The sequence below is a fragment of the Grus americana genome, chromosome 7, assembly GCF_028858705.1.
Source record: "Grus americana isolate bGruAme1 chromosome 7, bGruAme1.mat, whole genome shotgun sequence".
NCBI lineage: Eukaryota > Metazoa > Chordata > Aves > Gruiformes > Gruidae > Grus > Grus americana.
This window is the reverse complement of record NC_072858.1, coordinates 14386147-14411972: the sequence shown is the minus strand read 5'-3', so window position 1 is coordinate 14411972 and position 25826 is coordinate 14386147. Positions and strand designations below refer to the sequence as shown.

At 46.6% G+C, this 25826-nt stretch overlaps 1 protein-coding gene across 1 annotated transcript in view; it reads left to right on the top strand.

Moving 5' to 3' along the window:
• Positions 1–2480: 2480 nt before the first annotated feature.
• Positions 2481–25826, top strand: part of NEURL1 (neuralized E3 ubiquitin protein ligase 1) — a 162978-nt gene continuing 139632 nt past the window's right edge. The window contains exon 1 of the mRNA XM_054832549.1: positions 2481–2774. Within this exon, the coding sequence (XP_054688524.1) occupies positions 2690–2774 (85 nt within the window). The 5' untranslated portion in view covers positions 2481–2689. The remainder of the gene's footprint in view (positions 2775–25826) is intronic.

Below are 25826 nucleotides of genomic sequence, written 5' to 3'. Positions count from 1 at the left end.
CAGTCCTTACTCAAGACCTCTTACAATTCAAGGACAGGCACAGAGAGAGATTAGAGAAAAGGAATTGAGAAAGAACAGGGATTTTTTTTTTGGTTGGTTGTAGACAATTAGGTTCAGCAGGACGGAAGGTATTGTATCATGAGGAGCTGGAGTTGCCCATCTAAGGGTCATTCCAGTCCCGTGTTTCTTCATGGGCTCACTGTAATGAGCTGGCTGGAAATACAATGTTCACAAAGGATATAAATAAAGATGTGACTCAGTCTCACTTAATCTCTGTCCCACCTCTGCTCATGAGCTTCCTGCCTGTGAAGGCAGCTGGTGGACTTATCATGGGGCCAGAGCAGGAACCTATATACTGGCAGCATGGAAGATTGAGAGGCTTGTGTTTGAGCAGGGGTTCAAGCCCTGCACTACCTTGGCAGCACTCTGACTGGCATGGTCATCCCTTTTCTGCTTCTGAGAGAATGAGAAAGGATTGAAAAATATGATGCGCATCTCACCCAATTGCAATCTAAGGCTGGGTAGGACAGTAATGATTCCTCAGCCTGGCCTCCTGCATCACACACACCAAAAGAAATCGTCATCCTGATTTCAGCATCGGATTTTGGTTGAGATTTTCCATGTTTCTTATCAAGTCGTATTATTTAATCTCAGAAGGCTTCCCCTTCTCCTTTGAAAGTTATGTACTTGAGTGGTTTCAGAGAACAGTAAGTCTACTGGCTCTCTGGGTGGGGAAATCGTGGCAGTAACTGTTTTCAAGGTGAACAAGTTCACTGTGGTCCCTGAGCAGGAAGTGCTTTTCTTACGTTTACTAAGAGGAGGGAGAGGGGAGGGTGGAGGTGGATGGATGGACGCACCAAATCACCTTTTGGAAGGAAGCTGAACATTAAATTTTTGTTCAACAGAAGGAAGGAAAAAGACATTTTGCATCCTGACATAGCTGAACTGAAGCTGCTCTCAGTCTTCAGCGTTTGCTTAAACTTAGGATGAAGCTTGCAAACGTGCGTGTCTCCAGAACCTACGGTCCTCTCTAAAGAAAAAGGTAATGTAAATATGCAATGGACTAGCATCAGCTGTGGATTTATCTTAATGTGGTACCAACTGAACTCCTCCAGGTCCTGGGTTGTGCTCATCACAGCAGAAATCCCTGTAATCGGAGATGCTGCTGGGGTGAGGACAAGGGGAACCTCACCACCCCATATGGTCCTGGCTGCTTTTGTGGAGCAACTCACTGGCCTGGGTGGTTCCAGAGTGGGCAAGGCGGAGAGGAGCCCCACGTCTGGTGGTGGACAGGCGTGGTATTAACACAGGACCTTCTCTCTCACGGCAAGGGAGAGAGCCATGTGGGCATGGCTTGTGCAGGTATGAGCGAGTTAGTGTCTGCAGCACAGGTGCTCATGACTATGCAGCTGTGCAGAGGTTCATCTCTGCACAGAGGGCTCCAACCATGCAGGGCAGTCCCAGGTCATGTGGGCTGTGTTTGCATTGCAGCAGCTTTCAGAAGCCACACCTACAGGCAGTGCCCCATGCTAGCACTTCAGTACGAGCTCCTGACCTTTCATAGGGGACCTGCCAGTGAAGTATTTCCCTTCACCCCATTTCTACCCGACCCCACTTCCCTGAGCTTGGCTGGAGCTCCTCACTGCTTTGAGCCACCGGACAAGTAAAGCAGTGGGCGCAGGCACCCACCCATCTTGCTAGGTAGGCTGGGGACCTGTAAGGGACCTACTCACCCCTCTATCTGCCTTCTTGTCCACCTGCCCCAGGGCTGGAGAAGGAGCTGCTTGCCTATCTTCCTTGCCTTTCCCTGAGTGCTGCTCTGACATATTTGCATCCATGAGAATCCCAGTTGCTTTAGGACAGCTGCATCCCAGCACAGCACGTCTGCTTGGGTGGACGTTCATGCATGATGCAGCTTCTTTGAGGGGACCGGACTCTGGGGTCAGCCGCAAATTTCCTTGCTTGGAGGGTGCAGGGCTGGCCCTGGGGAAGCGGGTTTAGCGCCAGCAGGTGTGAGGGAGGTCCAGCCTAGCGTCGTCCCTGGGAGGTGGAGGTGCGCCATTCCACCAGGTGCTTTTCGTGTGGGCTGGGGAGGGGAATAATGTCCCTGATCCCGCGGCTGCCCCTCGGGGTGTGTCGTCCTGGGCGTCCTTGTGATTTAAGGGGAAGCCTGAGCCGCACGGTGCCCTGGGGGGAAGCCTGGCCGTGTTTGCTGCCGGGACCCCGGGGAGCCGGGACGGGGCGGTGCCGCCGCCCTCCCCGCGGTGCCCCAGTCCCTGTGCCCGGGACTGGGCTGGGGGGGGGGGGTCGGTCGGGGTCGGGTTCCGCGTGCCCCCACCTGTCGCGCCAGCGGTGGCACATCTGGGCGGTGAGCAGCGCCCCCCCCCCCCCCGGGCGGAACAACTGTCTCCATGGCGACGGGGCGCAGCGGGGGGGCCGTGGTGCCGCCGCCCCGCCCCGCCGTACCGAGCCGCGGCGGAGCCGAGCGGAGCCGGCGCGGCCCCGCGGAGGGCGACGGCACCGCGGGCATGGGGCCCGGCGGGCGGCGGGCAGGAGCGGGGCTTTCGGCGTCGGAGTGAGCGCGGGAGACGCCGGCGGAGCGCTGCCTTCCCTCCCCCGCCGCTGCCACCGCCACAGCCCCCGGGGAGAGACCTTGTGCGGTGCCGCCCGACCCGGCTCGGATGCCGCCATGGGGAGCCGCTTCTCCAGCATCCCCGCGCTGCCCCGCGGCGGCCAGGGCCGCCTGCACCGCGCCCGCCACCACCACCTCAAAGGTACGGCTCGGCCGGCAGCCCCGGCAGGACGGGCACCCCCGGCAGGACGGGCATCCCGAGCACCCCGGGCATCCCCGGCAGGACGGGGACTCGCGGCACCCCGGGGCACCCGAAGCAGCCATGCAGCCTGGAGCAGGATGGGTACTCTGGGCACCCCGAGGTGGGATGGGCATCAAGGCAGGACACAAACCCTGGGCAGCCCAGGGACTCCAAATTGGCATGAGATCCCTAGGCGCTCATAGCACCCTGAGGACCCCACGCCAGACAGGCATCCCGGGCACCTTGGGACAGGCTAGGCTCCCTGAGCACTCCAGGTACCTCGGGACAGTCTGGGCTCCCTGGGCACCCCAGGGTGGGATGGCTCTGTGCCTGGCACCCCATGCTCTCTGGCAGCGTGGGTCCCCCTGCCCTACTCCCAGCCCTTCTGCTTCTTTCCCAGCAGTGCCCTATGTTCGGTGCACAGGTCTCTCCGGGCAGTGGCACCCCAGGAAAGCAAGGGACAACATGTCAGAGGAGTTGGACCACCAGAGTCCCCAGGTGTTTCTCAGTGAATGAAAGCTTTGCTTTGGTGTCTTTTCTGGGTGCTCCAGGAATGTGTCTGTGTGCATGGGACTGTCAGTCCTGTTTGGAGGAGGGCAGGGGGTGTTTGGGGCTCCTTGTCCAGCTTACATGGTTATTCTGTTCCTCATAAGGATGAAATCCCTTTTTTGAAATCCTGGGACACTGTTGGGAGCAAATTGGATGGGGATGACTTCTGTAAGGCGAGCAGGAGTGACTGCCCAAGGTCTCCTCTGTCCCTGCCCTTTTTAGCTCCCTTTTGCTGTAAGCTGGGAGGGTGGTAGCAGAAAATAACCTGTCATTCTTGAAAGGGATTTCCTTGGGCAGCAGTACACACCATATGTGTTCAGTGCTATCCAGGTACCTCTTCACTAAGCACATTTTCACAGCCAAAGACACTGAATGATGGAGGTAGAGGATGTCAGACATCTCTCTGTAAGCAGGCAATGAGGGAAGGTGCTGCTCCCACAGACATTTCAGATGATCAAAACTTGTTGCAGCTTCCCCAGTGTGTTGCAGAATTTGCAGCCACCAGCACGGAAAACAGGGATGCTGCTGTTCACCCTCATTTTTACTGAGCTTTTGGATACTTCTTTGGCACAATCAAGGGGAGTGGAGTGGTTAATGATGAGCTGGACAACTGGTGGCTATACTGAAGGATTTTCTGATGCTTGCATTATCCTTTCGTTACACCACTCTGCTCCCTTCCTCTGTACTTGGGTGATTCGGAACAGTTGCGTGAACCGAAGGTGATTTTATCGTGGCATTTTAATGGCCATGCAAGGAGACTATGAATGCTTACTGCTCTGTCATGGACAAAGTCAGTCAGAAATTCAGCCCAGACAATGGCTGTGCTTAAAATTAGACTTGCAAGGAGGGGAATGCTGAACCCTAAATGGTGAACCATCATCCTCTATCAATGCAAACATGAAGGCACACGCGATGCTGTAGTAGTTGGTATGCAATTGTAAACTGCCAGGGAGGATTTGGCTCTTAAGAATCATGCTGTCAGCTGGAAATCTTTCTGGAGCAACCTTAAGCAGATAAGAATGTATAAACTGGAGCCAGAAAGGACACTGCCGCTTAATCCATTATCTGTGGCTTACGTGAGATTTTGATGATGCTCCGTATGAATCACCTGATTTTGGAGTGTGTGTGCAGTGTGTGTTAATGGCATTTTCTTTCTTCCTTCAATTTCCATTTTAATTAAATTTCTACCTGTGCTGAGGCAGCAAGCAGAAATGTTCTTAAGACTGTACTGTAGCAGAGCCCTGAAATAATTTTGATTTAAAGAGTTAAGAAGGCATTGCCTTTGTTGTAAAACCCAAGCAACTGCCAGGGACAATATGTGCCTTTTCTGTCTTTTTTGAAACTGGACTGCCTCAGGTCCTACATTTAAATGCAGAATAAACAAGTCTGATTGCATCTGACAGGTTCCTGTAAAATGGTCTGGAGGCATAGCAGTGAAAGTATGAATGTCACACAGTTTTGTTACATATCTGCCATTTAACATTTTGTAAAGTGTGTTTTAATTGAAGGTCCCCAGTTGTTCTTCCCTCAGTGTCTGGCTCAGTGTTAGGGATACTGAACTTTGGTAATTTGGCCACCATCTAGTACTTCCCTTCTGTGTCAACCTCTTCCTAACCTGGTGCCAGGGGTGATTTAGGCTCATTCTTGCTAAAGAAGAAGCTATGATTGCATTAAATTTCCCAAGGTGGTCTGGGGGCTCTGAAGTCAGTCCCTGAACCTTACGAGTTCATCTCTGCTATGTACGAAATAAGACTTTCATATATAATAGAGCTGTTGCCCACATGTACTGAAAATTTTTATATCCTTCTGTTAGTCCTGCTAAAAATGATCACCTTTAGTTAAGTAAATTGTCTGAAAATGTACTAAATTTTACTAAATTTACTAAATCTTCTGTGATGCTTTTGGTGGTATTGAAGGCATAGGACAGAAGCATCACTGAAGACTGGCATGGCTGGCAGAATACTTGCTTTGCTTTTGATGGTCGTGCATAAGAAGGAAAGCACCCAACCTGATTCTCAGACTTCAGCTGCAGTTTTAAAACCAGGTAGCTGAAACAGGCAGGTTTTACTGAAGGTGCCTGCAACAGTAAAGCTGGAACCTCAGGCTGATGATTTTAGAGTTGCTTTCAGAGTAGGACAGCAGTTTAAAATCTGATATGTCCAGCCCTTTATGAAAGGACTTCACATTGCTGTTCACTAGAAACTGCTGGACACGAGCACTCTGGAATTAGTTATTCCAAAGCAGTATGTCATGCCTGGATTGTTAATCTGGATTTTGGTGTCACAGTTGTGCTTGCAGGCCTTGGCTCGTTTGGAGACAGTGAAAAGTAAAGTCAGTGGAAGCAGAAGTCCTCCAGGACTGCAGCTGATAGATGCTACAGTCCTGTTGTGGCTGTTAATCTTGAAGTCATGGCCAGTGGTTGGAAGGAGTTTGTCACTTGGTGATATCATGATGGGGAGGTTGAGGTGAGATTATTTTCAGCATTTCTGTGAGTATTTCCCTTCCCATAACCCAGACATGGCTGTTTCTCAGGGGTGACGGAAGGTGATCCATTGTGTACTTTCCTAATGTTGAGCAAAAGATTATGATTATCTGGTAACAATCTCCTTAACGATGCAGCCAGATAAACTCCAGGAAATTTTTGCTGTCCACCCTCTCTGAAAAATGGTTTGCAATAACTATCAGACAAGGTGCGTATGGTTGTTTGGAGTGGAATCGAGTGGGAAAACTTGAGCCATATCTAATCTCCTGGATTCTGAGATGAAAAAGATCAGCCTTTGCATCAGTGGCTCTGTGTACCGTTTATTTACTAGTGCCAGGGCAGTCTGGCTTGAACTATTCTAACCAAGACGACTTCTATTATTTCTCAAGACATACATCCCCAGTTCAACCCATCTCCCTTCCCCAGGGTTCTTCCAAGACAGTCTATTCAATCTCCTCTCTAAGTTACCCTCCTTGCCTACTGTTACATCTTCCATATCTCTGTGGCTGTTGCGTTCCTTCCCTAGCTACTGCTCAGCCTTGCTGGATGTGTTTAACTCTTCCTACCGTGCTGTGTGGGCTGTGTACCCTGTTAGGGGAGTTGTGTAGTTCCCAGATTTGCTGGTCCAGAATGCTAGAAATGCAGTTTTTGCTAGCCCTTGGGCCAAAGGTGAGGCACAGGACCTGAATGCCATCTCTTGTGCTCCATGGGCAAGTGGCTCTTTATCCTCGCTTGTCTCTGTGTTCTCAGCTTCAAGAAGGCTTAGCCATTTCTGTGGATAGCAGATCAATATTACATTGTAAAAGCTAAGAAGTATTACTGTCTCCTCTCTTAAATCCTTTCCTCCAGCCTCCTACTCAGGTCTGCTGCTCTTTCCTGAGCCCCATCTTGCCTTGGAAGGTAGATTTCCACAGTGAGTGACAGTGAGCAGGATTTCTTCCTCTTGGTTTTCTCACGGGTTAATGCACCTATGATATTTATGCAAAAGAATGCATGCGCTATATTACAGAGACAGCCTGAACTAGTCAGAGATCCTCTTTTCAGCAGTGGCTGATTACTCATGGGTTATTCTGTATTATTTGTTTTACAGTGGCATCTGGAGGCTCCCGTCGAGATCTGAGTCATGTTGTGCTGGGTGCTTCCATAGTCCCCTGTACTTACTGCTCATTCATACAGATAGCTCTTGCTCACGTGTCTGGGTGATCTCTGTGGGATGATTTGGGGTTTATATCTCCAGAGTATCACATGAAACAAGCTGGTGCCTTTGCAGGACAGTTCTTAGTCCTTTCTTTTCCTAGGAAACCTGAAGGCAGAGTCAGCAGTGGTTTGCTGAAGGGTGTGACTCTGCCTTTCTGGCTGCAAGCCCCCCAGAAACACAGCCTGTTGTGCAGCACTTTACCAAGGAGGCAGAGGATTTGCTGCTTTTCCTGGTGCGTGGGGCATACCAGTCATAATTATACAGTCTTTGCTTGCATTTTTGCAGTTACTGTTCCAAACTTTATATCCCACTGACCCATAAATACATCGGACTTTTTTTCTCCTTTCACTGGTATTTTGTGAGCTTCTGAAATACATGCAGAAGATAGTAATCTGGCTGGTGTAGGCATTTCAATAATTGTACGTTGTTGATAGGAAGGACTATCCTGCTGCCAGCTCCATTTTGTGCACTTGCTAGATAAAACTAAGTGGGGAGCAAAAGGACATCAGCAGCTGATGATCATGGGGATTAGAAGTTGGGGTGCAAGCAGTGCACCAGGGAGGATGTCAATAGTGATGCTGTGAGATAACCTCAGCTCCCATTGCTGTCATAATTGGTTCTTCTTTGAAGTCCTATTTCATTTTCTTCCAGCCTCAGAGAGTCAGAAGTTTCATCTTTGAAGGATGAAGGCTTTGAAGGATGCCTCCTGCTTCCTGCCCTTCTGCTTTCATTCTGTCCTGGATCGTGCTTGTTTCCCTCTGACCTCTCAGTGTGTCTGGGTTGTAGAGATAAAGTTTTTCTTGCCTGAGGTTCTCAGGTTTATATGACCTTCTCCATAGCACTAGATTTTTTCCCAAGCTACTGAACTTTGATTTATTGCATTTAAACTGCCTAAAATTGCCCAGTGCTCCGAACACAACAATTTATCGATCTTACTTTTCCCTTCCCATCATCCTTTTCATAAGGTACTGAAGCCTCTTGGTGGAGCGGGTAATGCTGCAGCTTGTCAGAAATTTCCCAGGAAATCGTGTGGTGCTTTGCCAACAGGTGATGCTCTGTATTTCTCAAGGGCAAGAAAGGATAGTTTTGAAAACCAGTAGGAATCAAAACATCAATGGGGTGACTGAGCTGAAAATGTTAGTCCAAGGCTCAGTAGCAGTGGGGGAAGAAAAAAAAAAAGCAAATGAAATACTAGAAGTCATAAGGGAAGCCAAACAGAAGATAATAGAGGCCATGATTAGATTGTTGTATAAATCTGAATATTGTGTGTAGTTCTGGTTCTTCCCCTTCTATCATCTTAAAAAAGATACAGGAGAACTGGAAAAGGTTCAGAGGAGAGCAACAGGGACAGTCAAAAGTCTGGATTAATTTCATATAAGGAATGATTGAATAAACTAGGACTCCTGCCTCTGCAAAAAAGGACAACTGGGGTGGGAAATGACTGGCATGTAGAGAAGGGGCAGAGCTCCACTCTTCACTGTATCTTCCCATACAAGAATTAGGAGGACATCAAATGAAGTTGATAGATTCCAGCTCCTTTTGAACAAAAGGAGGTTGTAGCCATCTGCAGTGGCTAGTAGTTCTGTAAAGCTCATTAATAGTGGATGTTATGGATGCTAAAATGGGTCCAGTTTTATGGGAGATTGGAGGAGGTCATGAAGGAGAAATCCTTTGAAGTTATATGCTTTGTATGACCACACACTCACTCTGCTCATATGGACTTCCCAAGGGGGTTGTCCTAAGGTTACACATGTTCAGTGGGTAACGCTGAAATGAGAACTTAAAACTTCTCCACACCAGTGACAGGTGGAGCTGGGTTGTTCAGACATTGCAGTGATGGACAGAAGGACAGAGCCTGCTCTGATGTTGACTGGACTCTAGCTGGATCCATGCTCTTCTTCATGAATGTCCCTGCCTGGGTGTTTACAGAGTGGTTCATTGCCACGGCAGCATCGAAGTCACACACAGAACATCTAGGCTTTATTTGGGAGCAGCAGGGATTGTGATGAGGTCCCTGTGCAAACTCCCATCGCATCTTTCTTGGATGAGGCTGTGTCTGCTGCACCTTTGATAAATAAAGGTGTTTTTGCATTTGTGGGCTCTTCTGGAGTAAGAGAAAGCAGGTTCTCTTTGCTTACATTGACCTCCTGAGTGATGGGGGCCTCAGTAGCCCCCACTTAATTTTGTTTCTTAGACTATTGAAACAGCAGCTTTTGTGGATATCCCTGTATCTGGGAAGGTTCCTGATACAGAGGCTTGGAAGATTTCAGATTTGGCAGCTGTTCTTACCTACTGCTGCTAGGATAATTGCAGGAATCAGCTACTTCTGCATCGCTGAAATCGTTGCCCGTGGCAAGTACATAAGTACATGTTGTTTTACTTACGGTGCATACCTTCATGATGGCTACTTATTTCAAACTGGGGATCCACGTGTGCTCTGACTTGGTCTGCCTTGAAATTTTAGAACATCTGAGCAATCCAATTCTAAACTGTTCTGAGGAGTGTGGTCTGCAATGCCTGTGTTTCCGTATTGTCTCTACCCAGAAATGGTTGATCTAAGATTAACCTTAATCACAGCACTGTGCAGGTGCTCAGCGCTGCGCTGCGAACTGCCAAATCCCAAAGTAGTTTCTTACTTTAATCACAGCACTGTGCAGGTGCTCAGATCTGTGCCACAAATCGACAAATCCCGAAGTATTGGGGACAAGAGCTGAATTTTAACTGTAGCTTAGGGTCTGGCAATGGTTAAAGTTTCTGCTGTGACTGTGCCACGTATACGTGAGCCTGAGCTACCTTTTAACCTAGCTAACTAGGGTATTGCTGCCTGTGTAGCTGGGGAGGGGGGCAGGAACTTGGATACTTCCCCATACTAAAGTCTGGGTTGATGCAACTATGTGGTTAAAATTGAGGTGGGGTGGATTTTCATCTCCATTCGTTCTTGGGGATCTCGAGCTGATAAAAATATGCTGTATGTAAGAATCTAGTTCATGTTTATCCTACTGGTTATTTGGCCTTCCAGTTACAGGATTGAAATAGGATTGTGTTTTAAAATTATAGGCCAGAGGATGCCATGGTGGTGTTATGTTTATACGATTCTCCATTAGTCCACCTTGGTTCAACTCTTTGCTGAAGCGTGGGGAAGGATTCTCAGCTGTCAGAAAACTGTCAGGTTAAGCCTCAGGGCTATTTTATGCAAAACTCTGAAAAGTAAATGTTAATAGTTCTCAGTCAGCCTCAGAGATAAAATACCATGCAGGTATTTTAAAAAACCCACTTAATGCAGTAAATGTAAACATTTTTTTGAAAACCAGTAATAAGATTTTAGACAAAATAAATTCTAAAGTACTGGCATCGCTTGCAGAGTCTCCTTCCTCTCTTTGTTCCTTCATATTCAGTATTTGGGTTTCATGCTGGTAACACTGACACTTCCAGATGTTCCTGCATGTATAGGCTTACACACACGTGCAGGGGCATATGCTGGGATTCCTTATTGGCTGTTGCTCTCATAATTTTTATGATATGGCCAGAATACACCCTATGTCTAACATCAGGACTTGAGAAGATTGGTAGGTCCCAAGTTATTTTCCAATTGCATTACAGTCCTTTCAGCAAAGCAATGGCTGGGCAGCTCTGTCACTAGCCAGTGCCAGTGTCAGTAACAAGCCAGTGGGGTAGCAAAGGAGCCTGGCTTCTGCAGAGACAAGGGACCATGGGATGGTGAGCAAAGCTGGAAATCCTTTGTACCAGTGGAATTAGTGAGGGGCACTTTTGGGGTATTGGTTTCTTATTTGGGGAGCTGAATGGGAGCATGAAAGTCTTTGTGAGCTGCCTCTGTCAGGACATCCTTCTGGCTTCACCCTACTTGAAAGCTGTAGCTCTAACCCTGACCCAGTCAGAAGAACCATAATCAATCAATTTACATTCACTTCCCATATGTCAACATATGATTTAAAAACCCCACTGATCATCTTTTATCCTCTGTTAAGCATAAGCTCTGCTTGATTTCCCTTTAACTGCTACTTGGATGGAGATGTGACTGTGCTTTGTGCTCTGCTGCTCATCAACACCATCTAATGTAAAGATTAGTGTTAGAGTCTTAACTGGCTTCTGCACAGCCTTTTGCCAGGTCAGCCAAAGCAGCCGTGGATCCAGAGCTTACCTACCATCCAGATTCCAACTCTCCATCAGAAGGTTAGTTCAAATCTCCTCCTTAAGTGATACCTGTTTAATATAGCATTTAATTCTATTGGTATTACTCAGGATTTCTTTGATTTGAGCAACTGGTGCCATTGTGCTTTTAAATACCTATCTATCCATCCATCCATCCATCTTGTAGAATCATTTTTGTCCATGATGAATGCCAGTTTTTTGTACTTAAAAGTATTTACTGGGTAGGAAGGGAAGAGATGGTTTCCCATAGAAATATTGAGTCACTGTAGAAGACAGGATACAAATAACTGTAAATGTTGCAAATAGAATCTGTGTATTACGTGAGTGAGTCACTTGAATAGATGTGATAGAAAATGTGCCTCATTAATTGATTATGCTGCAGCATTTCAGCAAATACAGAAAAAGGAGAAGTAGCTGAAATAATTTACTTTTTTATTAAAAAACACAGTGAACACATTATAAGGGACCTGTGTAACCTCTGATGTTAGTACTGGATTTCTACATTCCCATTCCCATCTCTATATCATTTAGTACACCTGTTTTAACAATACAATCCTTCAACAGTTATATCCCTTAACAGGCATCAAATAAAATAAAATAAAGGTGCAAAAAGTTCTCCCTACTTAAATCCATGAATACCTTTTGTTTTGAAAGGTTTAGAGTTGAGATGCCAAGCGATAAGTACTGACAGCCGGGAACTTTGCTCCTCCACTTGAAATCTGCCCTGCATTAGCCGTGGCAGAAAGTTCTCACCGTCTGCTGGATGGCTCACGGGCTGTGGAGGTTATCTGGTGCTCAGTGCACTTCCTTTGGACAGTTGTTCTCAGACCCTCTTGGCATGCACTGGAGGACTTAGCAGATAGATAGGCTAAAAAGCAGCTTGAAGTTTCAACCAGGTTTCAGTCCTGCAGGTGGGACCTGTAGCAGTGAACGGAGCGAGCTCTGGTTGCTCTCGCCCACGCTCTGTGTGTTTGGTGGCTGAGCAGATATTGTCAGTCTCGGGTTGTCAGTCCAACACAAAGCCCAAGAGGAAAAATTATGGAGCGATGGGTGGGAATAGAGACTGAGGGTAAACTCCCAATTTGGAAATGTTAATGCTACATCCATTATTAATAGCCCCACTGTGAAAGAAAAAATGCTTTGCTGCAAATGAAGCTGTGACAAGGAAGTGGCAGGCAAAATTAAAATTTCATACTTGCCGTGGTCTTACAATAAAGGTTTTGTGATACACACCCAGAAATGCCGCTATAAATAGTCTTGTTATCTAATCTTCCAACTCGGAATATGACAGCAGATTACAAGTAGGAAAACAGTTCAGTGTAGCTTTTAGCTATTTTCCCATTGCTTCCCTTGCTTCTGCTGGAGCATTATTGCTCTGCCCCTTGTAATTCATAAGGAGACAACATTATTCAGAAGTACAGAATGTCACTAGGAGAAGGAGAGTTCAGATAAAAGCCAGAAGATTTATGACATGGTTTAGATAAGGCCATGTAGGAACTGAGATGAGGGAAGTAATGATAATTTGCAGTCCAGCGGCATTTCTCAGGGTGTGGTGAGAACTTCTTGATGCCAACTCCACTGGGTCAGATACAGAGCGGGGCATGTTTTAATAAGGTGCTCTACATGTTTGATTGCAGAGGCAACCCTTTTGCTAATGAATAACCCAGATGATACATCATGCAGCATGGGCTCTGTCCACACGGCTCTAGGATCCGATCCAAAACCAACAGAAAGTTCCTATGAAATTTCACAGAGACATAGCTAGCACAGAGTAAACCTCTTTTTCCTTTTGATCTTATTTCCCATGGGAGAAGAAGGAGTTGGCTGATGGTGAGGATGATACCTCCTCTCCTCCCCTCTCTCTGCCTCACCGGCGATGCAAATCCTCGTTTCTGACCCTTCCTTGGAGCCCTCCCCGGCCCATTTCACATAGGGCACCTGAAGTCAACGAGGAGGGCTGGGAAAGCTCCCCTTGAGCAAGAGCAGCTAAAAACAACCTTCTGCAGCCTTTGTGCGTGGATGTGAATAACCCTTTCCCACAGAGGACTGCAGATTGCCTTCTGAACCCTCATGAAGTTTTCTTGTGGTGGCCATGGGAGGAGGCATGAGGGAGTACAGCTGTTGTAGATCTGAAACCCCACGAGACTTGAGCCATCCTCTTTTTTCTATATAGGGGGAGTTAGGAAGACTTTGAGTATTTGTTCAAACCCCAGCACTGCTTGCCCACTGTGCGGTGGCTTCCCCACCACGTGGCTTGGAGGAGGGTCTCCACTGGCATCATGTGGGCACATGTCCAGGCAGCTCAGTGGAGCGTGGTGGTGGTGGGCACACAGATGCTCTCCAGCCATGGCCAGCTACAGAAATCTTCTTGTGTGCCTCTATCACACCTTCTCATGGAGGAGCTAAAACAATGACAAAACATGAGGAATTGAGCCTCACTGCAGCTGTTGCGAGGAGGCAGGAAAGAGAATTTGACACGTTCCCTCATCGTAAAATAGGCTGATGTCTAGGGAGGTAAAATGATTTATTTACATTTTTCACAACGATTCAGCAGGAGGAAGACTCAGTTCATCTGTTGAACACAGTAGTCTCACATCCATCAATTCCCATAGAGTTCATGTGATCCAGGCTTGGGATCCAGTTTTGCCTCCTAGGGAAATACTGGGACTTGAGCGCTTTCCCTTGTATTCCCAGTTCATCGACATAGCTGAGCAGGCGTTCACCTCCATCTACCCATGTCACCCCCTCCGCGTTCGGCAAAGCATCAGCAGCATCCTTCTGAGAGGAGGCGATGGTGGTCAGCTACCACTGTCTCAGCTGGGTACTTCTCTCTCTTGCAGCCATCTGAAAAGCATCCTTAAATATTGTTAAAAGCAGAAGAGCCAAAGGACATCCCTGACAGAGCCTGGCTGAACTGGGGCCCAATACTACTAGAAAATTCTTTACCAGCCCAGATTCTGGTATTTCAGCTTAAATTCCCAGGAATAAGCAATTCCAAGCGCTGGCAGGTGAAATGCTTTCTGGACATGGGCTTTCTCATGCTGTAGCCTGTTCAGCAGGAAGCAGCGTTGCCTTCTCATGATTAGATTCTGCAGGCAGATCAAATTTGCTGTTGGAACAGAGGTTTTATATATAGTAAAATGCTCCCAGGTGTGCTTTTTAGTAGCGCTCCTGGGCTAAAGCAAGGAATTATTAATAAGAGGCACCCAAACCGTATTATGCACTGAAGCAGAGCTGGAACAGGGCGCTTTTGCTCTGATTCAGAGAGCTGATTGAGTTCAGTGACAGATGCCAAGTATTTATGTCCTTGCCTGAGTTTATCTGTTAAATTGGAAAGTGTTAAAAGCAGGAGTTATTTTTGGAATAAACATATTAAATAGTGATGGAGAGTTCCAGCTAGGTATTGGTAGGATGGTATTTTATTATTATGTGTGGTTGTCCAAAGTGTACAGCTGAGACCGTCAGAATAGAAAGCTGTGGGGATAATACATTGCTCTAGATTTGCACCAGAATGCTTGAGTTTAGTTCAGAGAGCCCAGTGTCTTTGCTTGTGACATTGCCTGATATCATGAAGAATACAATTAAATTATGTTTATTGTATATATACAACTGCATATAATATATTGTTATGCAATTATAATAGTTGCTGTAAAGTTCCTGACAGTTGTCTATATTTCTACATTAACATGGGGGGTTATTTTAAGTATATTTTTTAGCATATTGACAAACGCGCATACTCTAGAGGAGCTGTTACTTGCCTTGGAAACCATTGCAAACACACCTCTTGGTTCCTTTTGCTCACTCTCCATCCTACCAGTAGCCTTTCGTGCTTCTTTGTTTAATATATTCTGCAGCAGGGGGGTTGGAACTAGATGATCTTTAAGGTCCCTTCCAACCCAAACCATTCTATGATTCACCCAAAATAGCCCCTGGCCTTTATTTTTGTTTATAGTTCTTAATAGTTTTAAATTCTTTTGATTTTATTATCTTATCACCTCCTTAATGAGTATTTTACCCCATTAGTCATTATTTAGCCTTTTAGTCTTTCCATGGGCCATCTTGAAGCCCTTGAATGGTGACTCTTTACAGCTGAACCAAAACTCAGGGTGAGGATGAACAGCTGACCCATAAACTTCAGGCAAGTTGTCACATTTCCAGTGCCTCTGAGCCATCTTGTGCCTCAAAAATTAATGCTACTTACAAATTGCCTTCTGCTGTGCTCCACCAAATACTAAGATGCTCTAATTATTTATGACAGTTAAAATATCCTGAAGTATTCAAATAAAAGCCCAACATACAGGGAAAACAAGTCCTGTGGAGGAAAGTTATAGTATGAAAGAAAAGATGGCTTGCTTTGTCTGCAGGTCACATTGAAAGGCAAGCTAGAAATACGTGTAAGAGATGGAGACCTAGATGTGCTAGATTTAAGGGGGAACTCCGTTGCTGCTACCATTGGACTATTTTCAGGTGTTTGGATGAGCGAATGACCCAAATACAGTTTGAGTCTGTGACTATTTCATTTTAATAGCAATGCAAATACAGTAGGTGAAGGCTAAGAGAGCTGCATCCAATTTAGCAGTGTTGCTTTAGCAACATCGTGCAGGATGCAAATAGTCTCCTTGGTAACACTTCCTAAGTGTCATTAGATAAGCGATGGTTATAAACACGGAAGCAGATCAGAACGAGAGACATGCTCTTGTGCTGTGCCTTTTTATAGCCCCAGACATCACGATTAGCAGGATGGCAAACGGAGAGAGGAAAGCTGTTTTGAGGATCGTAGCGCTTGTTAACATTTTATATGTTGTGCTTTGGAAAACAGCACCATTAGTGATGGGGTTTTCTGACTTGGTTTAATTAAGGTTTTAAATAAAGGGAGGGTGTTGTCCCTGCCCACTGATGGCACTTGTCAGAGACATACACTAAGTGTCCTCCCACCTCTCCAGGGGCTGCAAATTGCAGATGTTAACGCTTCTGCTCTCTACGCCAATGGCATACTCATGTCTCGGTGAGTCTTGAATCTACAGGTTAGGAAAGGGAAAGGGAAGGAGACCCCAGAGGTCAGCATGAGTGTGACCCTGCTGTCTTCGCCCTGGAGAGGATGTGGAGGTTGAGGTGGTGGTGAAGGATCTGCTTCTGGGCTGGGATCAAGTACAGGATCTGCTGGCCTTCTGCTGAGCTTCCCCTGCCCCGGTATCGCTGCCTGCGGATTACCTCTCCAGAACCAGGTCTGGGTTTCTCTGTTGAATTCTGAAGACCCTTTCCTAGAGATCAGCAACACAGTAGGGATGAAGGTGAGAAATGAGGTTACTTAGTGCAGTTGTTTCTGCTGTTGGAATTGTCATATAGAAAAAAGTCATGAATTGAGGCAGCTTTTCTAGCTCTCGTGATAACTGATTCTTTTTTTTTTTTTTCCTAAAGCCTCAGCTGTTGGACTGAAGGGATTACATGAGAATCCTAGCTTTTGTTTAAACCACCCTCAATTTTATATACTTCTCTGTTACAGAGAAAAGCTGCAAGGTATAAAAGGCGTATGACCTAATGGCGCAAAAATCAGAACGCGTACAAAAGAACCAGCAATGCTTTTGTTTTCAACTGATCTTTATTTTAATCCCACTGATCAATGCCTGAGGATCTCATCCAAGGAATCTGAATGCCTGATAATGTCCACTGGAGCACATGAAAGCAGAAGGAGCCAAGACTGTAAGAGCATCAAAATAGGTTTATTCTGATTTGGGATCAAAGTCTGAAAGAGCAGATGGTTTTATTTTATCATGAGCTTGACCCTGCGTCAAGAGAGGCAGACAATTGATGGACTTTTGCTTTTTTTTTTGGAAATCCTCTGAATGAAAGCTAAGCCAGACCCTTGCAGCCAAACACCACCTTCAGGTCCCCACACAAGTCCAATGACTGCAGACTGGCCAGTCCAAGGGTCCCTTTTTTATTTCAGCAGTCTGCAGCACCTTGCAATTTAGATACATGGCAAAAGACTGACTGCAATTTTTCCTATTCTAATGCAAAAGGGAATTCAAATTCAAAGTCTTTCTTCACAAGGAGAACTCAGAATTAAAAAAAAAAAAACCACAAAAACCAACCATCCCCCACAGCCCTTTATTGCTCCCAAATCTTCTTGGAGTTCATCCACCTTCATATCGCTCATATCTCGTGGCCTCCATTGTAAATGTCAGTGCTAATTAATGAGACCTTGGCCCTCTGTGTAGTTAAGATGAGTAACAATCCAACGTCTGTTTGTGAGACGAGTGCCCTTACCTCTCCCCTTCCCGGGGGAAGGCACTGGGGCTGTTAGCCTTGTGCATGACAAGCTGCCAGAGGCAAAGCCTGAAACACCACTCTGCCCCTGTAGTGTGGAAAGCATGCAGGCAAAGCTCTCCTGAGCTGAGTGGCAGAAGTGTTTCCTAAACTTTTTAGAGATTAAAATGGAAATTCTGGAGTCCCCTTACTGAATTGCCTCCATCCCATCCCTGTGCTGGGCTCCTGGGATTTCGCTGGAAGGCACTGGTGAATTTTCTGCTTTGTGAAGGAGACACCGGGGTCGCTGGACCCCAGGATGCCGTTCCAGCCCTAAGGCAAAATGTTTCTGCCTTCCCTGTGCAGCATAACAGCTTTCATGCAGTGAAAGGGGTCTTGGGGTTGGTTTGAAGGTGAAGTTTGTCTCTGCATCCAAATTGTTCTGCATTAGAGGGACTGAGCAGCTTTTTCTCACCACTATTGCCTATGGCTTAGTAGAACATGGGAATATGGACAAATGACTCTGCTAACTGGGTGCTCAGCCCTCAGCCTGCTCTTTCCTCTGCTTTATGTAGAATAGAGCGTTTCCCACGTCGCTGTGTTTCTGCTACATGTCATTTGGATACTGAGTTCTTAAACATTTGTAGGTATCATTTTTTAAACCAGCTTGCGATAAAAAAATGATCTTTCTCCCTGATGTTACTGGCATGTTTCTGCTGCAAAGAGGTGTGATGAAGCTCATGCTTTCTGAGGAAAATCAAAGGGCAGGAGGGGTAAGTGAGGTTTCTTTGGGGTCTCCAAGTAAAAATGTATGGGGGGCGAGAACTGAGACCTAAATCACAGTCTTGCAATTAAGGACTTGTGACTCTTGTCTGGGAGCAGGTGGTGCTGTGGCCACGTGTATGGACACTACTGCTGGACATGTCGGAAACCCTCAAGTCCCAGGGAATGCCCTGGTGCCACCTCTCCGCACCATTGCTTAACACGCGTGTCTCTGTGGCTCTTCACTGAGCTCTAACTTTGCAAAACCAAACACGAAACCATCCAGGATGATTTAGACCTGATTTTGACTTGGTCTGGCTGAAGAGCTGGCTGGCATTTTGTTCCCACAAACACCATAAAATGCAAACCATGTCATATGTAATGTTAGCAGACTTTCTTGTCACAGCCCAGGGTGGAGTTCAGCCTGAGACTCAGTTTCCACGACAGGTAGGACCATGCCAGCTCATCTGAATTTGTGCAGTCCTTTTTTCACCTGTGGCAATCTCAGGGGGGTACATTGGCCCTGCCCACTCCCTGGGGTGGTCGATGCAGCCATGCTGCAGCCTTGACCTGAGCCAGCTCAGCCATTTCTTCACTTGCACCACAGATTCATCCTGAATAGCACCTCTGCACGATGCCGGTTCGTCACCCATTCAGCAAAAAGAGCAATGCTTTTGTATTCCCAGCCCTGCTTCCTGCAGCACCTGGGTTTTCCTTGGAGATCTCCTGTTCACACATGGAGCCAGCCCCGCTTCTCAGGGCTGATGGGAGCGCAGGGCCCCGCGGTGAGGCTGAGCCAGAAATCCCCCCAACCTCACCTCGCACACCTGAGACCAGAGGGCTCTTGCTGTTGTGCAATTGCAAGCTCCCTTTAAATCAGTGTTTCAATACAAGCAAGGCAGCTCTGGCATTTCTGAGACCTTGCGTTATTTTGTGTTGTCCATTGCAGGAACCAGGCGTTTCACACCCCACTGTAGCTTCCTAACCCACAAGGAAATCCCTTATTTCCTCTCTTAATCAGCTGATGCTGCAAAACAGCCTCCGATAGAGGCGGGAGAGCAGCGTGGGATTGCACCATGGCTCTGACGTCCCGTCTGGGGCAGTGACAGACGTCGCTCCCCAGCTCCTGACCCACCCCTGGCTACTCCGTGTCTGCCAGCCAGGCTCTCGCTGCCAGCCACCCAGGGCCAGACATGCCCCTCGCCCACCTCCCGGCAGTCGGGGTGGGCTGTAGATGGGGACTGAAGTGTCTCCCCACAACAGGAGGGCATCCCACTGCCCAATCCAGCAAATGAAACTCTTCTCTCTAACCCCCCCCGCCCCATCCTGACCTCCGGTTCTCCCTTTGCTGCCTCTTTCTGTGAATACGCTCCTTTTTGCATTTCTTCATAGAAAAATAGAAGACATCACAGCCAAAAATCCTTCCCAAGCAGCTGGGGCAGCCGTGGGGCGACTCTCCCTTTGACACAGAAGTCCCTCATTCAGTATTGCCTCTGACAACAGAGGACTTTTGGCCACTCTCTTCTTGCTCAGATGCGGTTGTTATCTATCGCTCGCTGGGCGCTTCCTCTGCAGCTGGGAGCCGCTTTCATGCCCGTACAGTCATCTGCCGTGTCTCGGACTGGCACCCCTCTCTGTTATTTTTATATTTTTAGTGACCTTCCTTGTGCAATAACATGAATTATCTTTTTTTTTAATATAAGCATCTTCTTAGCAGAATATTAATGTATATAATTAAGATAGTATTTGGCTCTCAAATCACACTGTTCATCTCAAAATTGGCTTAATTACACAGCTGCTCCTCTAGAATGAGGCTGTGTTTGTTTAAAAGCTTAAATATGGAGATAGGGGCAAAATTTCTTCCTCCAAGGAGAAAACCTCCATTTCAGATTTCTAGCTATGTTAAACAGTGGCTTCTCCATTTTCAGGAGGGGAAGAAGTCAAGGAAATGGTACTGCTGATTTTTGGTTTAATCCTTTACATAGGGAGTGAGCCACAAATCCCTTTGATTTATTTTGGTGGGTTTTTTTCTGCATTATTGAAGGTAAAAAGCTTGAGGATCTTCCATTCCTTGGGTTGGTTCACATGCGGTTCCGCTTGTTTTCCTCTCTCTCTGACGTCTTGAAACTCAGGTGTCCCTAACAGCCAGATGAAATCTGTTGGATAAGGCACTTGCTTTTCACCAGCTTCCAGTTTGCAAACCATAAAACTCACTTTTACAGCAGCCTTAACCGCTCGGTGTTACAACAACATGGAAGAAAAATGCCTCCAGACAACTCTGCGGGATTATTTCAGCTTTCTGCGAGGCAGCTGAGAAGTTATGTTCAATTTTGCTGTCAATTCTTCTGCTTTAAACGTTGCTGCTGTAAACTATCAGTCCCTCCTGCGAGTACATTTGTGTTTGGAACTATGCAGTAAATCAGATTATAGCTGTCCTTTATTAACTCTGATGCACAAGATTTCAGCAGTAGAGGTTTGATTCAGAGAAAATGAATGAGGATAGTTAAAGTCAAATATAAATAGAGCTCATTAAAAAACAAACAAACCAGCCTCTGTTTCATTATGTGACTCTTAACTGCACCATGAGAATAGAAGTAGCTCTCATTAAAGTCCCCTGGCAGCCTTGTTCTCTTCATCTTCTTCTGCAAACTCGCTCACAAGCTCCTAGGTGCTCTTGGGGACGTGAAACCAATCTGCACCTTGCAATGGGAGAGAAAGGGAGAAAGCAAACAGAAGCCTGCGTGCGTGTGCACGCAATAAAATGAGCGTAGCCCTGCCAGCACATCCGCATCCCATCCGAGCCCCTAATTACGTCTGTGCAGAGTATCACCACCCCCCTGCACCTCAGACCCCTCTCCTATGCTCTGGCTAAGCCAGAGGAGCCCCCTGATTTCTCCTTCGCCCAGTGCCTCGGTCGGGGTTCGTGCTGCGGGTGCTGGTGCTGCTGCGGAGCCAGCTCCGCGTTTCCCCCTCCTGCACCCTGCTGCAGGTGGGTGGTACCTGGGGACGGGCTGCGCGGCGGGGTCAGGATCGCTCCCCTCCATGCCCCCCGACCACCGCGGCAAACCCGAGCATTGTCTGTAAAACGAGAATAAGCTGCTTGTTCCTGAGCGCAGTCTTTGGGGAGCCTCTGCCCTTTTGTCACCAACAGCCGCAAGGAGAGCTCAGAGTCCAATTTACACACGCACGGTCCCCGTGTAGGTGGGTTTGTTCATTTCTGGTGGGTTTTTAAGTACATATGTTTTGGGGGAAGGGAGAAAGTAAAAAAGCAGTGATGTACTCAAAGCATGGAAAAAATCCAGCTACGGTAATAAAATATAGTGTATAGCAGTCTGTGCTGAAGAAGGGGAGGTTGCACAATGATACCCAAAGCTTCCAATTCACTAATATACAATCGACCATTAACTTTAATGAGGCTTCAGATATTGTCTTAATAAATGCTTACGTTCATGAGATCCTGACCGTGTAGGTACAGTGAATGGGAAAAGAGGTATGGAAAGGATATTGGACAGTGTTTGAAATGAAGACCTGTAGTTTTGGAAAAGGAAGCTACTTTCAAAGCAGAGTTAAAATACATTTTCTCTTAAAAAGGGTCTAGTCAAGAAAAGGCTGTGTGAGTCTTATTACTGCTAGTGCAATAGCACAAGTGGGAGATTAATATTCTGCTTAAGCGAATAAAATTGCAATCTCTCTTGAGCAAATCTATTCCCACATGAACAGGGGAGCTCAAAAGCAAATAGCAGCTTTATGCTATTTACAATTGCACTCCTGGAAGTGATGTGGAGCCTGCAAGGGACCTGGCTGTATAAGTTGCACTTTTCTCATGGTTTTCCCCTATTTCCAGTTCAGTCCCACTGTTAGCACCAGTTCAATCCCAGCATTAGTAGCACTAGGAACAAGGAGTCATGGAGTCCTTTGTATTTTAAAGCAATGTATCATCTACTGCTGCTCCCTGCAAGCTTAACTGGCACGATGCCTGAGTGCCTGCGAAAAGGGCTCCCACCATTCCAACTTTCTGTGGAAAACCATTCCGAAGTTTTAATTAGTTTTAATTCATGATCGCAGAGCAATTTGGTGTGTGCAGATGGAAATCAGTAGAGAAGTGTTAGTTCATCATGCTTTAGTATTTTTTATGTATACATATGTTTTACAAAAAGAGTTGCAGCTTACTCAGAACCTGGACTGGACTGTGCCTGACTGTTTAATTACTGTTTACACAGAAGTAATTTGCAAAGTGTTAATTTCCGAAATCAATGCACTCCAGTCCAATAAATATTTAATGCTTCCATCTGCCATTTTTAGGTTAGTTACCAACCCTGCTAGATGAAGTCTATGAAACAGTTGTCTGCTGTTGACATAAAGGAGGGTTTTGAGATCCAGCTTGCATGGAAGCCTAGAAAAAAGCATGTTTCCTGAACCCAGTTATATTCTCTTTTCTAGATTAAATATGGATAGGGAGAACGTTGCATATGGAGACAGGTTTATAGCAGGCAGGCCTGTGTAAAATTACATCTGAATTTTCTGAGGGGAAATACATCAAGTCTTCCCTAGTGAGACTGTGACTGCAGATCCTAGGTCTGAATTTTGGGAGGAATCTAGCTGGAGCAGGCAGCATCTTTACCAGTGGGAAAAGCCTAATAAAGCGAAGGGCACGATGGCCATTTCAAAGAGCAAAGAGGAGGTGGAGAAGCCCCCTGCCCGCGCAGGCAGGACAGAGCGCGTGGGGCCGCAAGGGCAGCCAGGGCTCCCGCGGGTCGTGACGGGATGACGACGTCGCTTTCTGCAAAACTGGGAGCAGCAAAACTTGCCTCCCCCCGGCTGCGCGGCAGACTATTTAATTACTGATATTTATGGAGGATTTGGAGCTCTCTGGATGGGAATGCCCTGTGCCAATGCAAATGTCACCGCTCGCAGTACAACATGGGGGCCTTGATGATTAGTTCTGTTTTACTGTTTTTCTAGTATAATTATGTTTAATTCATGTGTTGTTTCATCAAAGTGTCTGTCACTCAGGGCTTGGCCTCATCTTCTTAAATAGCTGGATATAAAATTACAATGTGTTCCTCCAGTGAGACTGTATTTCCAGAACATCATGACAGCTTTATTATGACACAGGGCTTTCTGTTTAGCTGAACACTGAATTATCCTTTTAAAAAATCAAAATCTCTTGCAGTTGGATCATTAGGCTTGTGCCATATTCCATACAGGGTTACCCTAAATCAACATAATAAGGTTCTTGTGTGGTGGCCTTTAAGTTTTCTGGCTGGGTCAGGGTGGGCCAGTAGTTAACGCAGGAGGCAAATTGCAAAGCACCAAGCAAAGCAAGGCTGATTTTCCAGCAGAAGATGTTATCTCTTTGAGTCCTTCTGTGGCAGCTCTTGGAGTCTTGCCTAGTGGCAGCTTCCAGAGTTTATTCAGAAAGTAGTGAGCTAGAGGGAACGACCCTCGTGTCCCCATGGTTCCTAAAGCTCCTGGAGGAACCTGGAGGAGCGTTGCTACCAGTACCACCACGCTTTAAATACCAGACACCAAACCGCTGGTGTGGGCTGCTGTGAGATGGGTGGAAGCCTGTGCCTGCAAATACGAATCTGTACTTTAGCTAATGGTTTTAGCAATGCATTCAAATTATTGCTCATAGCTATTCCCTGCTATACTCTTGCATGTAAAAAGACCAACCTGTCTAAGCCTAATAGGACCCTAATGAAATTGTTTCCTGTAGCTTTATGCTGTGCAGCTGGATGTAGTAACTCCAGCTAATGCACCATGGACATGCAACAGCCAAGTTCTTCTCGATGCCCTTGATGAAGTTGCTGCTGTAGTGGATGGTGGGCTTTTGGGATGGGTAGATGTCTCAATCAAGCTATAATGAGACTTCTGGATTAAAAAAATTTGCTGGATTATGGAATAAGCCTTTGAATTGCTACTGTGATGGGCTACCCTTGTGTAACCAGGTACTACAGTCTCTTTTTGGCTTTCATGTGGGTGGTGATGTGCCAGAAGGAGAAAAAAAGAGAAGCATGGGGAATTGTGTTGGAAGCATAATTTGCAGTATAGCTTTGGTACAAGTTGCTTTTTTTTTTTTTTTAAGATGGCTTTTAAACTTTGTGGGGCAGGTGCTGAATGGCTGCCCAGTGGCTTGATTAACCAGCATCTAACCTCAGGAAATCTCCAGTGGCTGGAAATAAATATGAAATTCAGCAGTCATTTTGGTGAATGGCTGTGCCACTACTGCCAGAAAAGTGGGGTCCCAGGCAGTTTTCTTGCTGCTTTTATCTGGTTTCGTGAGGGAGCCAGGACCACTGCAATCGGGTGAAGTGCAGACACACAGGAACCAGCTCACTGTTTCTTACTCTTGATTTGGACATGTGTGTGATAGGGGGGCAGTCCTAAAGAGTATGAGGCCTTTTCTGTCCCCATCATCTCCTTTGCAGCAATTTTCTGCAGGTGAACAGAATCTGAACACTGCAGAAATCTGTTTGTTAATGTAAGACAGCATGGTCTACTAATCACAGCAGTGCTTAGTGGCAATAAATCCCTCTACTTGATGTTCCCAGCTCTCCCACGCAGATACCAAGGTGTTTCACCTCTTTGCGCCTCGCAGCGCCTGTGCATAGGGATAAATGAAGGAGAGACTTAGAGTTGCATTGTTGTTGTTGTGGTCTAATTCTAACCAGAACTGAGTGGCAGGAAAGAGCCAACAGTTCTTGGTTCCTGCTGCCATCATTTAGACCCAAATTAGTGACTCAGTGTGAGTTCAAAGGAGGTTTGAGCTGATCAGTGGGTCTGCTGCAGGCCCCCATTTCTTCCCCTGCAACTGGTGGCCACATGAGAGAATCCATCTCTTTTGGCCAAAAAGCAATTCCTCTTCTCCCCACTTCTTATTTCAAAAGGTTAGTTTTTGGCTGGGTCAGCTCCCCGGACAGGCTTGCTGTGCCACGCGATGTGTCCTGAGGCTAGGCATGGGGTGGGATGGTCTGGCCAGGGAGAGAGGCCAAGTCATCCCTGTGGAAGGATCGTCTCCTGTGGCTTTGCTGAAAATTAAATTTCATTGGAGGGATTGTACTGAAGACTGAAGGTGTGTTTGAACTCAGGGTGTGGTTTGTTATTTGACAAGCTTGTTGCCTTGATTTGCTGAGCTTTTGTGCAATTTAGGGGAGATTCTCCTCCTGCTGACACCTCTTCTGCTCTCTGTGACACCACTGTCCAAGCAGGACCTTCCTGGAGATGACTGTATGTGCACTGATTTGCAACCTCCTGAAGGCCAGTTTTCCGGGGCTGTGATTTTCATGTTTTTGTGAACCAAGCGTCCAACTGTGCATGACGAATTCAGCAGATGAAGCCAACGAGGCAGCCTTATCATACTGCTTTCATCCACGTATCTCCACCACAGGAACCGATCTCCTGTCCTGCACAGAGGTCAGGCAAGACTGCTCAGTTTGTGGAAGAGTGGGCCTCTTGCAAGACATAGTACATTGGCCTCTTCATCATCTCACTACAGAGGCCTGATTGTGCCGCTTCTGTAAGCTTCAATCAAGGAACTTGCTTCCAAAGACCATATTAGTATTCTGCAAAGAAAACTGGAGCGCTTTCTTCATTGAGTCAGCTC